Source organism: Haplochromis burtoni, unplaced genomic scaffold (genome assembly GCF_018398535.1).
Source record: "Haplochromis burtoni strain Fernald_Lab_line unplaced genomic scaffold, NCSU_Asbu1 Contig_4, whole genome shotgun sequence".
Classification (NCBI taxonomy): domain Eukaryota; kingdom Metazoa; phylum Chordata; class Actinopteri; order Cichliformes; family Cichlidae; genus Haplochromis; species Haplochromis burtoni.
The window spans coordinates 232,328-249,067 of NW_024582365.1; the positions used below are offsets into that span (position 1 = coordinate 232,328).

Consider the following 16,740-nt stretch of genomic DNA (forward strand, 5'->3'; position numbering starts at 1 on the left):
TATATATATGTATGTATTAAATAGCAGAGAGCAGGAATAAATGGCAAACAGGAGAAATATATACAAAAATAAGAGAAAGGCACACATTGTAGAACATGGCCTGGTACTTATATACTGCCTTTCAACTGCAAATCTCATTTACCCAATAACACAGACATATACTGCTTAAGATTTCTAACATTTACACACACACTTGCACCCTGATGGATGCATCAGGGACAAGTGGTTCAGTATCTTGTTAAAGGATACTTCTGCATGAGGACCAGAGGAGTCGGAGATCAAGCCACCAAACTTACAACTGGGCACTCCACATGAGCCACAGCAACAACTATTTTTTTGCTAGCTATATGAATTTGTAGTTTTTTTTTAAACCTAGTGATTTTAGCTAATAACAGTTTTTTGTTGTTGTTGTTTTTTTTGTTTTTTTTTTATTGAGCTGACTGAAGTTGATAGGCTTGGTTTGAAAGCTTTTCCTAGTGAGACAGAACTTAGTATTTATTATTGAGCAACAGTATGAGGAGTCATCAACTCCTCATACTGTTGGGTTGCTTCTCAACCCAAGAGAAGCAAACTGAGTGTGTGTATAAAGCCCAGGTGAGGTCATCAAAGAGGACTCTTGATAGTGTTATAGAAAGCATCTGGGGGTAAACCACACCAGAGCGTGGCAGATGAGGTCGTGATCAGAAGAAATGGAGTTTAAAAAAGATCAAAATATAAAAATCTGGGGGAAAAAATATTGTTGGCAAAATCCTTACGTGTACATGACCATGAGAAGAAAGTGTGTTGGTTCTGTAAAAGCTGAAGGAGAAAAGGCAGCAGTTTGAATGAGTGTAGAGAAAATAATTCCTATATTAAACAGAACTCTCCTGTTTGGTTGAGATGTTACGAAACAGGAACAATTCAAAAGTGCTTTTTAAATAGCCTAGTTAAGAAAACGTAATGCTTTTGTGTAAATCAAGCCTTTTGTTAGTCTTGTTTGGGTGTATTGACCCAAAACACAATGCATGTCTTTATTTGAAAGTGTCAGCAGCTTATTTTCCTTTTTTTAAAGAACTACGAAATCTGTTATTCATAGATCGTCTGAATTGTTTTGTTCAATATTGTGAAATTATTCTCCAAGTAAGTGCTCTTACAAATTGAAGCATATAGATTTTGAAGTTTTAAAGCATCGAAATAAATGAAAGGTGAGGTTTGTGTGTGTTTTCAAGCAAGCTGCTTATCATTTTACCTGCACATTGCAGTTTTTTAAATTTTATTGCTTAACATACTTCACTGTGCCGTGATAAACTGGCTGGATTTATTAAGGACTTTGGCAGATCATTTTTCCCGAAGGATAACAATTCCAGGTTTCTCCTTGGCTGCGTTTTAGGTGTTTTCTTTCTCACCATTTATTTTCAACGCAGATCAAGCAATGAATGAAATGATTTCTGAAGACTGGAGCCATATAGTTTAGGAATAACATACATTCCTGATATGTATGCTACATTTTGATGAAGAAACGTGACAGAATGAGGTGAAGTTACTGAGGTCTCATCCTGGGAACAATTTAAAAAAATGATACCCTAATAAAATAAAAGTAATATAAATATATGTAATTAAACATTAATGTTAATAATAATATAGAAAGACATAATAAATAATAATGGCTTACTAAGAAGTCTATAAAAAGTGCAGAATGCAATTTGTGTATTTAGAGGTGTGGCAATTTGACACAGTTCTACAGTCTCTCTTAATTTTATCCATGTTAAACATTTTATTAATGGCCGTCATCACTGTGGATATTTTTAGTCTTATTATGTTATTTCTTCCTTTTTAACTTATGATTAAGGTTCTTTTAGCTCTTTATCACAGTGGTTTTGAGCAGTTTGCCAGCACACGGGGCGATCGTGGCTCAAGAGTTGGGTGTTCGTCTTGTAATCGGAAGGTTGCCGGTTCGAGCCCCGGCTCGGACACTCTCGGTCGTTGTGTCCTTGGGCAAGACACTTCACCCGTTGCCTACTGGTGTTGGCCAGAAGGGCCGATGGCGCGATATGGCAGCCTGGCTTCTGTCAGTGCGCCCCAGGGCAGCTGTGGCTACAACTGTAGCTGCCTCCACCAGTGTGTGAATGGGTGGATGACTGGGTGTGTAAAGCGCTTTGGGGTCCCTAGGCAGGACTAGTAAAAGCGCTATACAAATACAGGCCGTTTACCACACAATTAAGATAACACAACAAATAAATATCAGCCACTGCAATCAGAAAATGCTGTCATTTTTTATATAAGGAGATGAAGATATCAGTCAGATATAGCAATATTGTTCAGTCAGTGTACTCCTGCTTCCCAGTCAGCAGTTCAATACAGCACTCCATTAAATTTGTTGCTAAATCTTTTTACAGGTACCGATCTTTAGCAAGAAGGAAGAGGTTTTTGGATACTTGGCCAAGTACTCAGTCCCTGTAATGCGTTCAGCATGGATGATTAAGATGACCTGCGCATATCATGCAGCTATCACAGAAACTAAAGTCAAGAAGAGGCATGTGATTGACCCGTGCATAGGTGAGCATGTTACTTAGGTCTTTTCAGTCTCGAGAGATCATTTGGCTAAACGATATAATTTTACCTTTCATTCGATATTGTGACATCATGTATTAGATATTTTGGCGGCTGTGAAAGTCATTTCTTTGTGTGTTTGTATAGAATGGACCCAAATCATTACCAAGTATCTCTGGGAGCAGCTTCAGAAGGTGGCTGAGTTTTACAGACAGTTTCCCAGCCAAGGCTGCAGCTCACCCCTGCCAGCTAATCCCCCTGATGTGGAGACGGCCATGAAGCAGTGGGAATACAACGAGAAGCTGGCCATGTTCATGTTTCAGGTCAGCTCACACTCTCGAGTCTGCTGCTGAAAAAGTCTTGGAGTTAAAATGCTGCAGTTGAGCTTTGTGCACAGCAGGTAACTCGTGTAACTACCAAACTTAACGACGCTCCATGGCAACATTTGATGAATGTTGCCATGGTTTTGATGAATCGCACTGGTTTATTATACTATTTTATCTTTGAGTCACAAGTGTGCAATTTGTAACAAATATTTATCATATTTAATTCACTAAATTGTGCCGTCTGCAATTGATATTTGAATTTAAATGGACGTGTTACAGACGCTGATTGATGCTTTGAACTCCAGGGTTGTTGCAATATCAATAGTTTCTCTTCTAAAAATGATCATTTGTTTTAGATCTGGAAAGTTTTGAGGTTAGATGTTGCCAAAGGATGTTGCTCTTGCATGTATGCGCAGCATATTCAGTCATATTAATCTCAGTAGTCTTCCGAGTGGATGATATGAAGTCTGAGGCAGCTACTGTGTTCTGTGTATATATGATAATGTTGAGATGTTGAAAATGTTCTAATTTAATACATTTTTCAGCCACACAAAGGAGACAGTGCGTAGGAGTGTTAAGATCTGCATCGTATTAAGCTGGACTTGTGTTTCTGTGCTCAGGATGGTATGTTAGACAGACACGAGTTCCTGACGTGGGTGCTGGAGTGTTTTGAGAAAGTCCGGCCTGGTGAAGATGAGCTTCTCAGACTACTTTTGCCCCTTTTACTACAGGTATACACATCTGCTCATTCACTGTCACCTCATTATGAAGCTCAGTCTTTAGTTTCAATCTAACCTCATCACTCGTGCTTTAATGGATCACATTTGCGAAACCTGCACTCCTCCTTAACATTCATACAGCTGTGCAGATACACCCACCCACCTGCTCTGTGGTATGACGTGCTTCTACAGCTGTCACCACTTTATCCTGTTTTGTTTCTTCGTGTGATGGCAATGACCTTTGGTGACAGCACCCACCGGGGCCCACAGCCCTCATTTTGTTTCCATTTCTGTAGCTGACTGATGTGAACGAACACCAAGTGCTCTGGTTAATGCTGTGAATCTCTCCTCTGTGCCACAGTACTCGGGGGAATTCGTGCAGTCTGCTTACTTGTCACGAAGACTGGCTTACTTCTGCACGCGCCGCCTCAACTTGTTGCTAAGTGACGGGAGCCTGGGCCCTGGCACAGGAGGGCATCCAGCTCACGGCATCTTGACACAGCAAAGCAACGCTCTGCCCTCCACACCAACCTCCCAGCCAGCGGGAGGGAACCAGCCCCAGACACCTTTTACAGACTTCTATATCTGTCCACAGCACAGGCCTCTGGTGTTTGGTCTCAGCTGCATGTTACAGGTATTCTATGTCCAATTTCATTCTCATGTACTTAATACATGGTTTCTAAGCCCGGTATTTATTCCTTTATTCCTTCTCCCTGCCCCTCTCTCTCCTGCCATTGTCACATTAGAGCATTGTGTTGTGCTGTCCCAGTGCTCTTGTGTGGCATTACTCTTTAACAGACAGCAGAAACAAGACTGGTTCCCCTCTCGACCTCCTGCCCATCGCTCCTTCCAGCTTGCCAATGCCAGGAGGCAACACTGCCTTTACACAGCAGGTACCTCCATCCATACTCACATTTTCCTTTTTTTGTATGTGAAATTATTCATATGGTGCTCAAAAAAAACCTCATGGGCTTTTCTTTCATTTGTTTGCAATTAAAGTCATTGTATTGGCTTTTCTAGTGCACAAAAGCAATGAATTCCAGTGTATTACAGTAAATCAATAAAGAACAAGAAATGCACAGAGCAAAACAGATTTGTGCACAAACAGGCTCCTAGTGCAGAAACACAAGGACAGTCTCTGAAGTACCAACAAAGCCAGTTTGAGCAAATGGAAGTTTGCATTGAAATATATGTCAGGTGTTTGGAGATTCTCTACTTATAAACACAACTGTGCTTTACATAAACCTTCTTCACTACTTTTAATTGGTTATTTAGTTACCTCATAATCTTAAGATTTGTTGGCAGTCCCACAGGTTTTGGGTTTCTGTTTCTTGCCCTCTAACAGAGTGGTCTTTCACAGGTTCGTGCAAAGTTGCGGGAGATTGAGGAACAAATTAAGGAGCGAGGTCAGGCAGTGGAGTTCAGGTGGTCGTTTGATAAGTGCCAGGAGACGACAGCGGGTATGAACACTGTTTCTTTCACTCTTTAGATACTTGATTGCAGCTTTTAAGAACAAATTAAAATAACGTTGATCTTTTGGCAGGATTCACCATCGGAAGGGTTCTCCACACTCTGGAGGTTTTAGACAACCACAGCTTTGAGAAGTCTGACTTCAACAACTCCCTGGATTCACTGTACAACAGGATATTTGGTTCAGGCCAGAGCAAAGATGGCCACGAGGTAATGAGTTTTGTGTATATTTTAGTGAGTTAACAGTTAAATTCAGTTATAGTTAGTTACATTTTGTTTGGTATTCAGTTTAGTTCTAGTTTTCGAAGTAGTTTTGGTCGTTTCCAGTTTTGATTGAATGGTTCACTAAAGGCTAGGTTTTTATTTAAGTTAAAAGTGATTTTTCCCACAGTTGTTAGTTTAGTTTGAGTTAGCTTTAGTAGTTGCATGCTACAGGAGAGTACTGACCACGTTGTTGTTAATTGTAATAAAAAGCAGACTGCTGATGCCATGTGATTACCGATCATTAGATAATAGTGTGACACCGAGTGATGTTATATTTGGAGATGTTGTCTCATAAAGCGTGTTTCTACCCAGATGTCACCTGATGATGATGCGGTGGTGACCTTGCTTTGTGAATGGGCTGTGTGCTGTAAGCGTTCAGGCAGACACAGGGCCATGGTTGTGGCCAAGCTGCTGGAAAAGAGGCAGGCTGAAATAGAAGCAGAGGTAAGAAACACACCGCCCTCCAATCTGAGTTCTGTTGTGCCTCTTCTGCACCTTTAGTGCAACTTCTGTCTCAGAAACCTTATAATTTATTACATTTCTTACACAGGATATATCCAAATTTAATGACATCCGTGGCTGTCAGCCGCAGATCTAACACTAATAATTTTTGCCACGTTATTACTGTTACAGTTCCTTACCGAATGTTGCCATGCATGTCATCCATCATCATAACATCATCATCATCATATTTTTATATTTTCCTTTTGTGATGGATTTCACCATTCACTGTTTTTATGACTGGGTCTCTGTGCTGTGAAAATGCTTTCCAGACTGTCCCTTATAATTGCCGATACAAACTCCCTAAAACTTCCTCATGCAGGAGAAGAAAGAAGTGGGGACACAAATGAAACTGTTCAAATAAAATAAAAGGCAGAAATGCCATTTTACAGGGGGCTTACTATTAACATGACCCATTTGACAAAATTTGGTGGTGAATTTGCTGCATGCTTCATGACTTGCAGACATATTTGTGACATTTTGTGATTAAGATCACAGGTAAGCTCTCCATTCCCTACAGCATAGCATGTATCTCCAGATAATGTGTGAATAGGGTTTTATTCTTTAGTTTATATTTTGACTCGAAGTCACGGTAACCATCTGTTGTGTCTGAACATATCAGTCTCTGATGTTGTTTATTTGTAGTTGTCGCATCCCTAATCTTTATGTTTTGAGTGTAAGATTTAGTGAGAAGCTTTAAATGTGTATACACAGTTGACTTTCAGCGTGTGTGTGTAGATTTACTGTAAATCCAAAGAAACATGCTAAGTAAGAACATTTTTCTGAATTACACTCAAAGACTGTCTGTTGCACATTTGTTTGCAGAGGTGCGGCGAGTCGGAGGTGGTGGATGAGAAGGGCTCTGTGTCATCCGGTTCCCTGTCAGCTGCCACACTGCCAGTCTTTCAGGATGTGCTGCTGCAGTTCCTTGATACTCAGGCTCCCACCCTGAGTGAGTCTTTCTTTTTGTTTGTTTCTTGCAGCGATGATTCTCTGATGTGTCACACATGATCTCAGTCTAAATATTGAACGAACTTTACGTCCCTTTGTCTTTGCCTTTTTACTTCATTACTCATTGCATATTTATTCGAAATGATTTGGCAGGGGAAATCTGCTAATAAATTATTCAAATCCTCTTTTCCCCTTCACAGCGGAGCCTGGGAATGAAAGCGAACGCGTGGAGTTCTCCAACCTAGTCCTTCTCTTCTGCGAGCTCATCCGTCACGACGTCTTTTCCCACAATATCTACATGTGCACGCTCATTTCCCGTGGCGACTTGGCTTCTGACTCCCACCTGCCCCGCCCACGTTCACCCAGCGATGAGCCCTCTGATGAATCGGAGCGCAAAGAGCAGGATGCAGGCAGCAGTGTCAAGATGGAGGCATGTTGGAGGAATCTGTTGTCGATGTTGTGTAGAGTTACAGACACAGTAGCTGTGTGGTGTAGAAAGATAACATGAAGTTCTTGTTTGGTCAACAGGATACTGGCCTGTCGGAGTCCATGGAAATCGATCATAACTCCAGTGCTAATTTTGATGAGGTATATTTTTGCCAGAATTTACACACAAACACTAGGAGCCATTTCTGTCTGAACATTTTGGTGTTCCTCGCTTGAAGTAATTTCAGACTTCTTTGTCCTGCAGATGTTCTCACCTCCAATGCACTGTGAAACCAAGGGAAGCCCCTCTCCAGAGAAGCCGGTTACAGATCAGGACAGTAAGCCCAACTGTAAGGACAAGGGCATGGACCCCGCCTTTCCTCAACTGTATGAGCAACCCCGTCACATCCAGTATGCCACTCACTTCCCTATTCCTCAGGTAAGAAGCCTTACAGTGTGACTTTGAAAACAGAAATACCCGATACTCTCTCCTACAGGGCCTTAAGCGCAGATATCTTCCTAATACACTGAAAGCACAGTATGACTCAGTGATATTATGTAGTAAATGATAAAGATGGAGAATAATCTTCTTCCTCTGTACTTTGACAACATCTGAACTGGATGTTTGTCGGTACATCTGTTAGTTTTTATTTAGTTTCCTGAAACCCGTTTTCATTTTCAGTCTCAGTTTAACTATAGCCTAAATTACTGAAAAGCAAATTTACATTATGAAATCAACTCAGGTGGCCAAAAGAAAATATGTTTTGGTGGTTTCCTAATGAGGTCTGGAATTGTTTTTCAGCTATTTTAGATTTGATTTCCTTTTCCCATGAAGAGCTAGCTCTTACTCTCTGTATCAATAAAGTCTTATATATTAACTTGATTTGTTTTGCAAGGTCTTTGTGAATGGGTGTAAATGCTATAAAAAATGACTTTGCTTAATACATGAAGTTGCACATACACCGAGGCCATTGAACTTTTGAATCTATTAAATCTTGGTCCCTAAATGTTGTTTAAATTATATAAATGATGCTTTATAATGTCATTGGTGGACAAAAAGCATTGATGTGAATAATTTCTAATATTAATATAGCTAAATGAATATGATATTTTTAATGTCATTTGTGAAATGGCTCTGTTTAGTGCTCGATGAGATTTTTTCATACACAGAATTATAACTGCTTTAATTCTGGACTCATTCACAGCATGGTTTTAACACAGTTCAGTGTAAGATTCTTTTTTGGGGTCGTTTTTATTGTCCTTCTCAGCTGGTTTGAAAAGTTTGCTAAATTATTGCTCGTCTTTTTCTTTTGGTTCCTGTCGTTCTTGATTTTATTGAAGTTCATCAGGATCTCTTTCTTTCTTTTTAGGAGGAAAGTGCCAGTCATGAATGCAACCAGCGTTTAGTGGTCCTCTACGGTGTGGGCAAACTGAGAGATGAGGCGAGACACACCATTAAGAAAATTACCAAAGACATCCTGAAGGTGCTAAACCGCAAAAGCACAGCAGAAACAGGTAACGGCGTTCCTCCTTTGACTGATGCTAAACATTTTCTGTTTGCTTCTCCGGGCATGAATTTTGTCTGGCAGTTTTATGTTTTTTTTAAGATTACATTACAGTTTTATTTTACCTGCTTTTCACCTTTAAGGATGAAAATGGGAGTCAGGGGATTGTTTGAATGTTTTATACATGTTCCTCCAATTTGTTGACTGAATGTTTCCCCCGCATCTTTCTGCAGAATAATCCGTGTTTATCATATGAAAGATAATGTTTTGGCTGAAAGCAACATGGAAAACAGAAGCTTTATCATGTTTGGTTGTTTGTAAAACATTTTTCACACGTAGGGTAATTGCTTGCTTTCCCACTGTGGCCGTTCCAGCCGTTATCCGACTAATAATTCTCCTCTTTGTGTACTTTACATTTGTAACGCCTTTCTTCTGCCCTTCTTAAAAGAAAAAGCCCTCTTTTTTTCCCTTCTGTTCTCTATGAACCCTCAGGGGTTTACATCACTCAATCTTCTTTCTACCCAATTTCTATGCTAATAGCTTTCATCTGTTCACAGACACTTTATCTCAAATACACGTGACCTTATTAGTCTGATTTAAGGTTTTGGGAGTAATAATTGCACATACGGAATGTTTTATGGCAGATTTCTGAGGTTGTGATGACCTTCCCTTCACAGCTATGTATCTCTTAAATAAAAAGTACCTCGTTCCTTTTCTTTAAAGTGCCTCCATAGCAATGTATTTTGCAGCGAAGCTTCGAAGTAGGCTGGAATAAGATAAGACTCCACTAGCTTAACTAGATTGCATGGCTGGCCTGTTTGGCGGACTGGAAAGAATACTGCTGACCAGCAAGAGTTGCTGCTTCCTTTTTTAAATTTCTTTTTCTTCTGTTTTTTACCCTCTGCATACACAGGAGGAGAGGAAGGACAAAAAAGGAAGAGGAGTAAGCCAGAGGCCTTTCCCACTGCAGAGGATATCTTCTCCAAATTCCAGCACCTCTCCCACTTTGACCAGCACCAGGTCACCTCCCAGGTTAGACAAGGAATCCTTTTATCTTCTCAGTGGGTCGTGTTTTAGATTCTGTTATTGTTTAAACAGTAGCCAAATGGACCCGAAGGAATGACCTTTCAAATGTATCCGTATAAATATTTCTTCTGTAAGATGTCACAAAACAATTTAATGCCTCAGAACCAAAACAGCTCTGAGAAGGTTGGAACCTGAAAACCTGAGTTTATAAAATATAGCCATTGGCCATGCCATCAGCTGGTTTTTACTTTGCACCTTGAGGCCTTAACATTAGCATTTTGGCCATTTTAGTTTTGACTTGTTGGAGAAAGAAGTGTGAATATTTAGTCGGGTACCAGCTTGGTTAGCATTTAGCATGGTTCCATCTCACAGACCTGAGACAAGTCTCTTCAGGGTTGAGTCGGTAAGGGCATCTGGTCTAAAAACACAAACTGGAGCGACCTGCTGGGGTGACCCCCTGTGTATAAGGGAGCAGCTGAAACAGCATTGGCTCTATTTTCAGCTCCTGAGATTGCCACTTGGTAAAAACGCATCATAATGTCATCTATTTAAATTATAAATGGCAGAGAATGCAGTCAGTCCTGAATAGTAAAGTGTTTTTAGTATTAGCCCACATATTATAAACTGTGTAAAACATTTTGAAAATTTCATTTGGAACTTTTTTACTTTATTAGTTGGACTCGAGTCTTCAAGGGCCTAATTCAGATTTCAGAAGCCTCAGGAGGCCAGACGTTGTCTCAGTGTTTGGGGATTTACAGTTTAATACATAAGGATAACTTTCCACCACTTTACGGCTGAGTCGGTGTCTGTATTTATATTAAAGGAATCGTTTGACATTTTCTGAAATATGCTTATTCGCTTTCTTGAAGATTCAAGTGGGTAAGAAGATTGATTCCATCCATATATCTCTTGAACATTAAACTTTTTCTTTCTTTTTTTAACTTTTATAAAGAGCCAGACTGGCTACTTCCCCATCTGCTGGTCTTTACTATAAGCCAAGCTAATCACCCTTCAGCTGTAGCTTCAGATGTGACAGTTCAGTCGTCTTTTTTATTCATCAGACTCTTTGTGAGAAACTTTGAGCGTTTATTAGTTTTCCTCTTTTGCTGGTAGTTAAACTAAGTTTGCCTATTTACCATGACTTGATATTAATCCACATGCACTTAAAATTCCAAATTGGTTTATTGACTCTAAAGAAGATATTTGTTCTCATATTTCTTGCATTAATTTCACGTCTGGTATTTTGTGTGCAGGTGTCCAGAAATGTGCTGGAACAGATCACCAGCTTTGCCTTAGGGATGTCCTACCACCTGCCTCTCGTCCAGCACATTCAGTTCATCTTTGACCTCATGGAGTACTCCCTTAACATTAGTGGCCTCATAGACTTCGCTATTCAGGTACTGGCACTTCAGTCACATTTTATGCAGACAAATCAAGTTAGCTTCACCGTTTACTCAGCGTCATGTGTAAACATCTGTTGACTGTGTTGCGCAGCTTCTGAATGAGTTAAGTCTGGTGGAAGCCGAGCTGCTGCTGAAGTCATCCAGCCTGGTGGGCAGCTACACCACAAGCCTGTGTCTGTGTATTGTAGCAGTGCTGAGGAGGTACCACTCCTGCCTCATCCTCAATCCTGAGCAGACAGCCCAAGTTTTTGATGGGTATGTTACAAGTTTTAATGTTTGGAAAAGCTCATTTTATACCAGTTTAAATTGCAGTCGGTGGACCAAGACTGTGTTGTCATCTTTCTGCTAGATAAACTGAAATAGAGATTTCATCACACCCATAAAGGGATGTTTGCAGGGTTAAGGCTTCAGTTAAACTTGTAATTAAAGTAGTAAAGAGAGGATGCGTTTAGTCATTGCAGAGTTAAAGAGTTGTTGTTGGTTTGCACTCATTCAGAAAGGCATTCGCTTGACTTTAATTGGGATTTTTATACCGCGGGGATGCTGACGGTGCATTTGATTCCTGAATGCTGTGTACCGTAAAACACTTAACAAACGCCTCTTAATTGCACCTCTAAAGCGCAGTTATTACCAGAGTATATCGCTTTCTATTCTTTTGTGGAAACACATGTTCAGATTTTATGTGGCAGGCAATTTCTTGATTTTTAATGATGCAGGCCAACAGGACCCTCATAACCTTGCGTATATGGTGCATTGTTATTACAGTAGTGTTTTTATTAGTGGTTTTTAAATGGATTTTATTACATTTTATCAGAGTAACACCGTTTCCCCGTGCTGTCCCATCACATCCTCCTCAGCAAGAAATAACCAACTTTTTCTTTTCATAACTGAACGAATCACATTTTCGTTGTATTGACAGGTTACGCATTGTGGTGAAGTCAGGTGTGAACCCAGCAGACTGTTCCTCTGCTGAGCGTTGCATTCTGGCCTATCTGTATGATCTCTACACCTCCTGTAGTCACCTCAAGAACAAGTTTGGTGAGATATTTAGGTAAGGAAAAAAACAACTTGTATAAATGCACAGGAAAGAATGCATAGACTCATCAATTATGCTAGAATGGAATAATTTGAACCCACTTTTGAACTAATGTTTTTTTTTGTTTTTTTTTATTGGTCGGTGCAACATAATCTCAACTATTTGTTTTTGCCTTGTGTTCTACCACAGTGAGTTTTGCTCTAAAGTGAAGAACTCCATCTACTGCAATATTGACCCATCAGACTCCAACATGCTTTGGGATCCTATGTTCATGATGGAGGCCATCGCCAACCCCTCAGCCAACAACTTCAACCACTCCATGGTGGGCAAACTCTTGAATGACAGCCCACCCAACCGCTACAGCTTTGTCTGTAATGTGCTAATGGATGTGTGTGTGGATCACCGAGACCCAGAAAGGTGCGTTACTCCTGCTGGGCTACACGGGTGTAGGGCTCGGATTGCTGCACTACTGGACTTTGGTTTCGTGACATGTGATGTGCTTTCAGGGTGAACGATATTGGGATCTTGTGTGCGGAGCTGACGGCATATTGCCGCTCCCTGAGCGCCGAATGGCTCGGCATTCTCAAGGCTCTTTGCTGCTCCTCTAACAACGGCAACTGTGGCTTCAATGACTTGCTGTGTAACGTAGATGTAAGTTTCTTTTTAAAGTAAACCTGTTTTCCTTATTTTCTCTTATGCATATACTCTCAACAGTGGTCGAGGCTCATATTAAGCAAAGCAAATGCTAGTTTCTTCCGAAGTTTCATAGTATTTTTGGTTTTTTTGGGTTGGTTTGTTTCTTCTAAATTAGGGAAGAATGTTTTTTCACAAAACACGTGTTAAATTTGATCTTTTACTTGTCTTGTGTCCTTAAGGTTAGCGATTTGTCCTTCCACGATTCTCTGGCAACCTTCGTAGCCATTCTCATTGCCAGACAGTGCTTGCTCCTTGAAGACCTGGTTCGTTGTGTTGCCATTCCTTCCCTTCTCAATGCAGGTAAGAGTTTTTAAATCCCATGAATTCGGGTAAAGGAAGTACTTTATGCCATTGGTTCAAATATTATTGGTCAGATGCCGGGAGCCTTGATCGCATTGGTGAAGTTTACAGTTGTAGTACTAAAACAGAATCCACAGGAGCTTGATGCTTTTGCTAGCTCGTTTTCACGAGTTCAGTTAGGGATGCCTCAATTGTGAAATTGTTAAAGTAACAATTTGTTATTTTCCATCAGTAAACATCACATTGTTGATCAGCTGGTATCAGACAGAAAGGACATTTTTGGCAGACGCAGATGTCCAGCTGAGATATCGATTTCTCCGTGGTTTCCACTATTCGTCAAACGCTTTAAGTTTTACAATCTACAATTCAGCTCCTTATCTTTTCAAAAGTAAAATTAAGCAAACCAAGTAAAATAAATGTGAAGATTAAAAGAAAATAGAAAGCACTGAACCAAGACAAAAGGAACAAGTAACTATGTTATGTGTATACGCAAGAGTTGAGATTTAATTCTGATCGTTTCACAAAAAAAGAACAATAATGACACAACTCCATCTTTTGATTAGATGTAGCTTTGTGAAGTTTCAAGGAGTGCGCTCTTTATTCCATGTGACATATGAGGACTCTGAAGTTTTGTGACCTACACAACTTCACAGTCCCAATAGTGCATTTAGACGTTGAGTTTTGTCCACCTAACTAATGGGATGCATTTCATTGCCTTATTTTAGCAGTGTTCTAGAGATGGTTAAACTCTGTCATCGGTGTGCTCCACTGCTAAACCCAAAATAATAATAATGTATACTTTATTGATCACCGTGGAGAAATTACTCTCTCTGCATTTAACCCATTCACTCAGTGAAGCAGCGGGCAGCCACTAATCAGGCGCCCGGGGAGCAGCGTGTGGGGTACCTCAAGGTAGCTGTTCAGTGGATTCGAACCCCCGATCATGGGGCGACCACGCTACCTACTGAGCTATCCCCAAGTATCATATTTGAATATGATATGTGTGTTTGAAATACTTATCTAATAACAGATATGGATAAGTATACTTCTTTTATGTATTATGTAAAAACTGCCCCCTGTGGGAGTGTTTTCTTTAAAACATTCTTTATAGTAAAGCCCATTTGTCCACTAAATCTCTCGCTTACATTTTTCCTTTAGCCTTACTTGCGTTCTCTATACCACTTTCCTTCCAAGCATCTCTATATAACCGCACAGGCATTGGGCATTCTATAAATGAGTGAGCAGCACATTTCAGCCTGGCTCACAGGAAGGAATATCCAGCTTTATAATGCATTAGTTCTATCAAAGGGGAGAATAAACGTGACGGATTTGATCTGGGTCCACAAAGCCTCGGTGCAGTTTGTGCTTTCGCCAGAAAAGTGCCTCTCTCCCTGCTGTTAATCTTTTTTTCCCTCCCAGAGTGGAGACAAAGCCTCATTCAGCCATGCTGTTTGGTTGCATTTGGCTCATGTTATAACACTACTACATGTGCCAAATGCCAACAGCTCTCACTTGTAGTAAATGCTTTGTTCTCACTCCCTGTTTCACGACAACAGCTCTATGAAAATTCATCTTTATCTTGCCTGATGAGGAGCCTATCTAGGACAGGGTTTAAATTTAGATGTGTGACTTTGATGTAGTGGATTGTGTAGCCCATCCAAAAAGAAAAAAGGAGTGAACCTTCCTAATGCGATGTGAAGGAACTCGGTGTTAATCAGAGCATATGTTTTGATCCGTGACTTCAGCCTGCAGTGAGCAAGACTCTGAACCAGGAGCCAGACTGACCTGCAGAATTCTGCTGCATCTTTTCAAGACACCACAACGCAACCCTGTCCCCCAAGATGGCGTGAAGTCAGGTAGTGAGCGCATCTACAAACGTTTTATCATTTTTCTCAGCTTGAAACAAAGCCTGTCTTAAACTGGTGTTATAACTTTGCAGACAAGGCTTCAGTTGGTATCCGGTCGTCTTGCGATCGCCACCTTCTTGCTGCCTCCCAGAACAGCATCGTGGTTGGAGCTGTATTTGCTGTTCTCAAAGCTGTGTTTATGTTGGGTATGACTATTTATATTCCTCTTATATAATTTAGAGCTTAGAGTGCACCATGTAAAAACTGGTATCAAACACAGGCATAATCAGTTTTGCCAAATGTTTACTGATGGGTTTTGCCGGCTCCTTCTTGTTGCAGGTGATGCTGAGTTGAGAGGCTCAGGGTTGTCTCACACCGCCGGCCTCGACGACATATCCGAAGGACGCAATGTCTCGATCGAGACGGCCAGCTTGGATGTATATGCGAAGTATGTTTTGAAGACCATCTGCCAGCAGGTGAGAACATGAGTTAAGATGGTGTGAATATAGTCCACAGTAAAATGGCTAAATAAAAGATTGCTTTTTACTTTGAGAACTTTGGTCTTTGGTGCATTGTTTTTGTCAGAAAGCTTTTGTGAGACAGCAAATAGTAACTGATTATTCTTATTTTGTACTTCATGTAAATTCAGTAAGCCAGAGGTGCATAAAAAGCATGAATGAGATCATATTCTGCACCAGATGTCACTTAGATATGAAGGCTGGAGGAAGAGCTGGCAGCTCATTATCTTAGAGGAATGTACTTGCTCTGAGACCTCATGAAATTTCCAAAATATTTTTTAGTCAGCAGCTCTGTTTCATAAGAATTGACCCATTGCCCTGTTTTCATTACCACTCACTTAGCTTTAGTCATGCTTGTTTTGGATGACCGAGTTTATCTTGATACTTGAACCTGAACGTGGGGGTCGCTGAAGTTGTTGACATTTCCCACTTTACGCCTTTTCCCTCGTTTTTCAGGAATGGGTTGGAGAACGCTGCCTGAAGTCTCTGTCTGAGGACAGCAGTGCCCTCCAAGACCCGGTGCTGGTGAACATTCAAGCCCAGCGACTGCTGCAGCTTATTTGCTATCCTCACCGCCAGCTGGACAGTGATGACGGTGACAACCCACAGAGGCAGCGTATCAAACGCATCCTCCAGGTAGAGAAAAAAAAGTTCACATGAAACTTTGTTTGCCGTTTAGAACGAGCGTGTTAACTGTAACAGCTTTAATGTGTCTGAAATCATTTGTTATCAAGTTGTTGCTTGAGTGTGATTGGTGGAGTGTTGCTGCCCTCTCCTGGCTAAGTGAGGCTTTTAGGACAGGAGTGTCAAACTCATTTCATTTAATGGGCCACCAGAAAAAATCGGATCAGTAAAGAAAAACATGCCCCTGTTTTAAAATACAGACACACAGTGAACTGTTTGTTTACATAATGAATTATGAACGGCCTTAGTTGCGTAAAGTATCACAGGCTGTTTTTAATATTCACATTATGTCCCTTTACATGTGGTTTAAAACAAAGCAGGAAATCTAACATGTTTAGGACATGGTTTAACACAGGACTAATGCCTCAACTGTCCATAACCTGTTCATGACAGGTTGTTAATTTCTACCACAAGAAGAGAATTTAACCGTAATCCTTTCCCTGATGCAGAATATGGACCAGTGGACGATGAGACAGTCATCTCTGGAGCTGCAGCTGATGATCAAACAGAGCACCAACAATGTAAGTGTTATCTGTTTG

General features: G+C 40.6%; 1 protein-coding gene across 4 annotated transcripts in view; it reads left to right on the forward strand.

The window, feature by feature from the left end:
• The window catches only part of med12 (mediator complex subunit 12), a 31,049-nt gene that overhangs the window by 4,546 nt on the left and 9,763 nt on the right, over positions 1 to 16,740 (forward strand). For all 4 annotated transcript variants that reach the window (XM_014333785.2, XM_005913110.2, XM_014333794.2 and 1 more), the window contains exons 4-28: positions 2,376 to 2,535; positions 2,677 to 2,852; positions 3,476 to 3,586; positions 3,936 to 4,208; positions 4,321 to 4,467; positions 4,935 to 5,034; positions 5,118 to 5,254; positions 5,621 to 5,752; positions 6,635 to 6,761; positions 6,961 to 7,190; positions 7,289 to 7,348; positions 7,452 to 7,625; positions 8,557 to 8,701; positions 9,605 to 9,723; positions 10,971 to 11,114; positions 11,212 to 11,375; positions 12,040 to 12,171; positions 12,346 to 12,573; positions 12,663 to 12,807; positions 13,032 to 13,152; positions 14,898 to 15,008; positions 15,092 to 15,205; positions 15,339 to 15,475; positions 15,974 to 16,153; positions 16,651 to 16,722. In XM_014333785.2, coding sequence (XP_014189271.1) covers positions 2,376 to 2,535; positions 2,677 to 2,852; positions 3,476 to 3,586; positions 3,936 to 4,208; positions 4,321 to 4,467; positions 4,935 to 5,034; positions 5,118 to 5,254; positions 5,621 to 5,752; positions 6,635 to 6,761; positions 6,961 to 7,190; positions 7,289 to 7,348; positions 7,452 to 7,625; positions 8,557 to 8,701; positions 9,605 to 9,723; positions 10,971 to 11,114; positions 11,212 to 11,375; positions 12,040 to 12,171; positions 12,346 to 12,573; positions 12,663 to 12,807; positions 13,032 to 13,152; positions 14,898 to 15,008; positions 15,092 to 15,205; positions 15,339 to 15,475; positions 15,974 to 16,153; positions 16,651 to 16,722 — 3,639 coding nt within the window. The remainder of the gene's footprint in view (positions 1 to 2,375; positions 2,536 to 2,676; positions 2,853 to 3,475; positions 3,587 to 3,935; positions 4,209 to 4,320; positions 4,468 to 4,934; positions 5,035 to 5,117; positions 5,255 to 5,620; positions 5,753 to 6,634; positions 6,762 to 6,960; positions 7,191 to 7,288; positions 7,349 to 7,451; positions 7,626 to 8,556; positions 8,702 to 9,604; positions 9,724 to 10,970; positions 11,115 to 11,211; positions 11,376 to 12,039; positions 12,172 to 12,345; positions 12,574 to 12,662; positions 12,808 to 13,031; positions 13,153 to 14,897; positions 15,009 to 15,091; positions 15,206 to 15,338; positions 15,476 to 15,973; positions 16,154 to 16,650; positions 16,723 to 16,740) is intronic.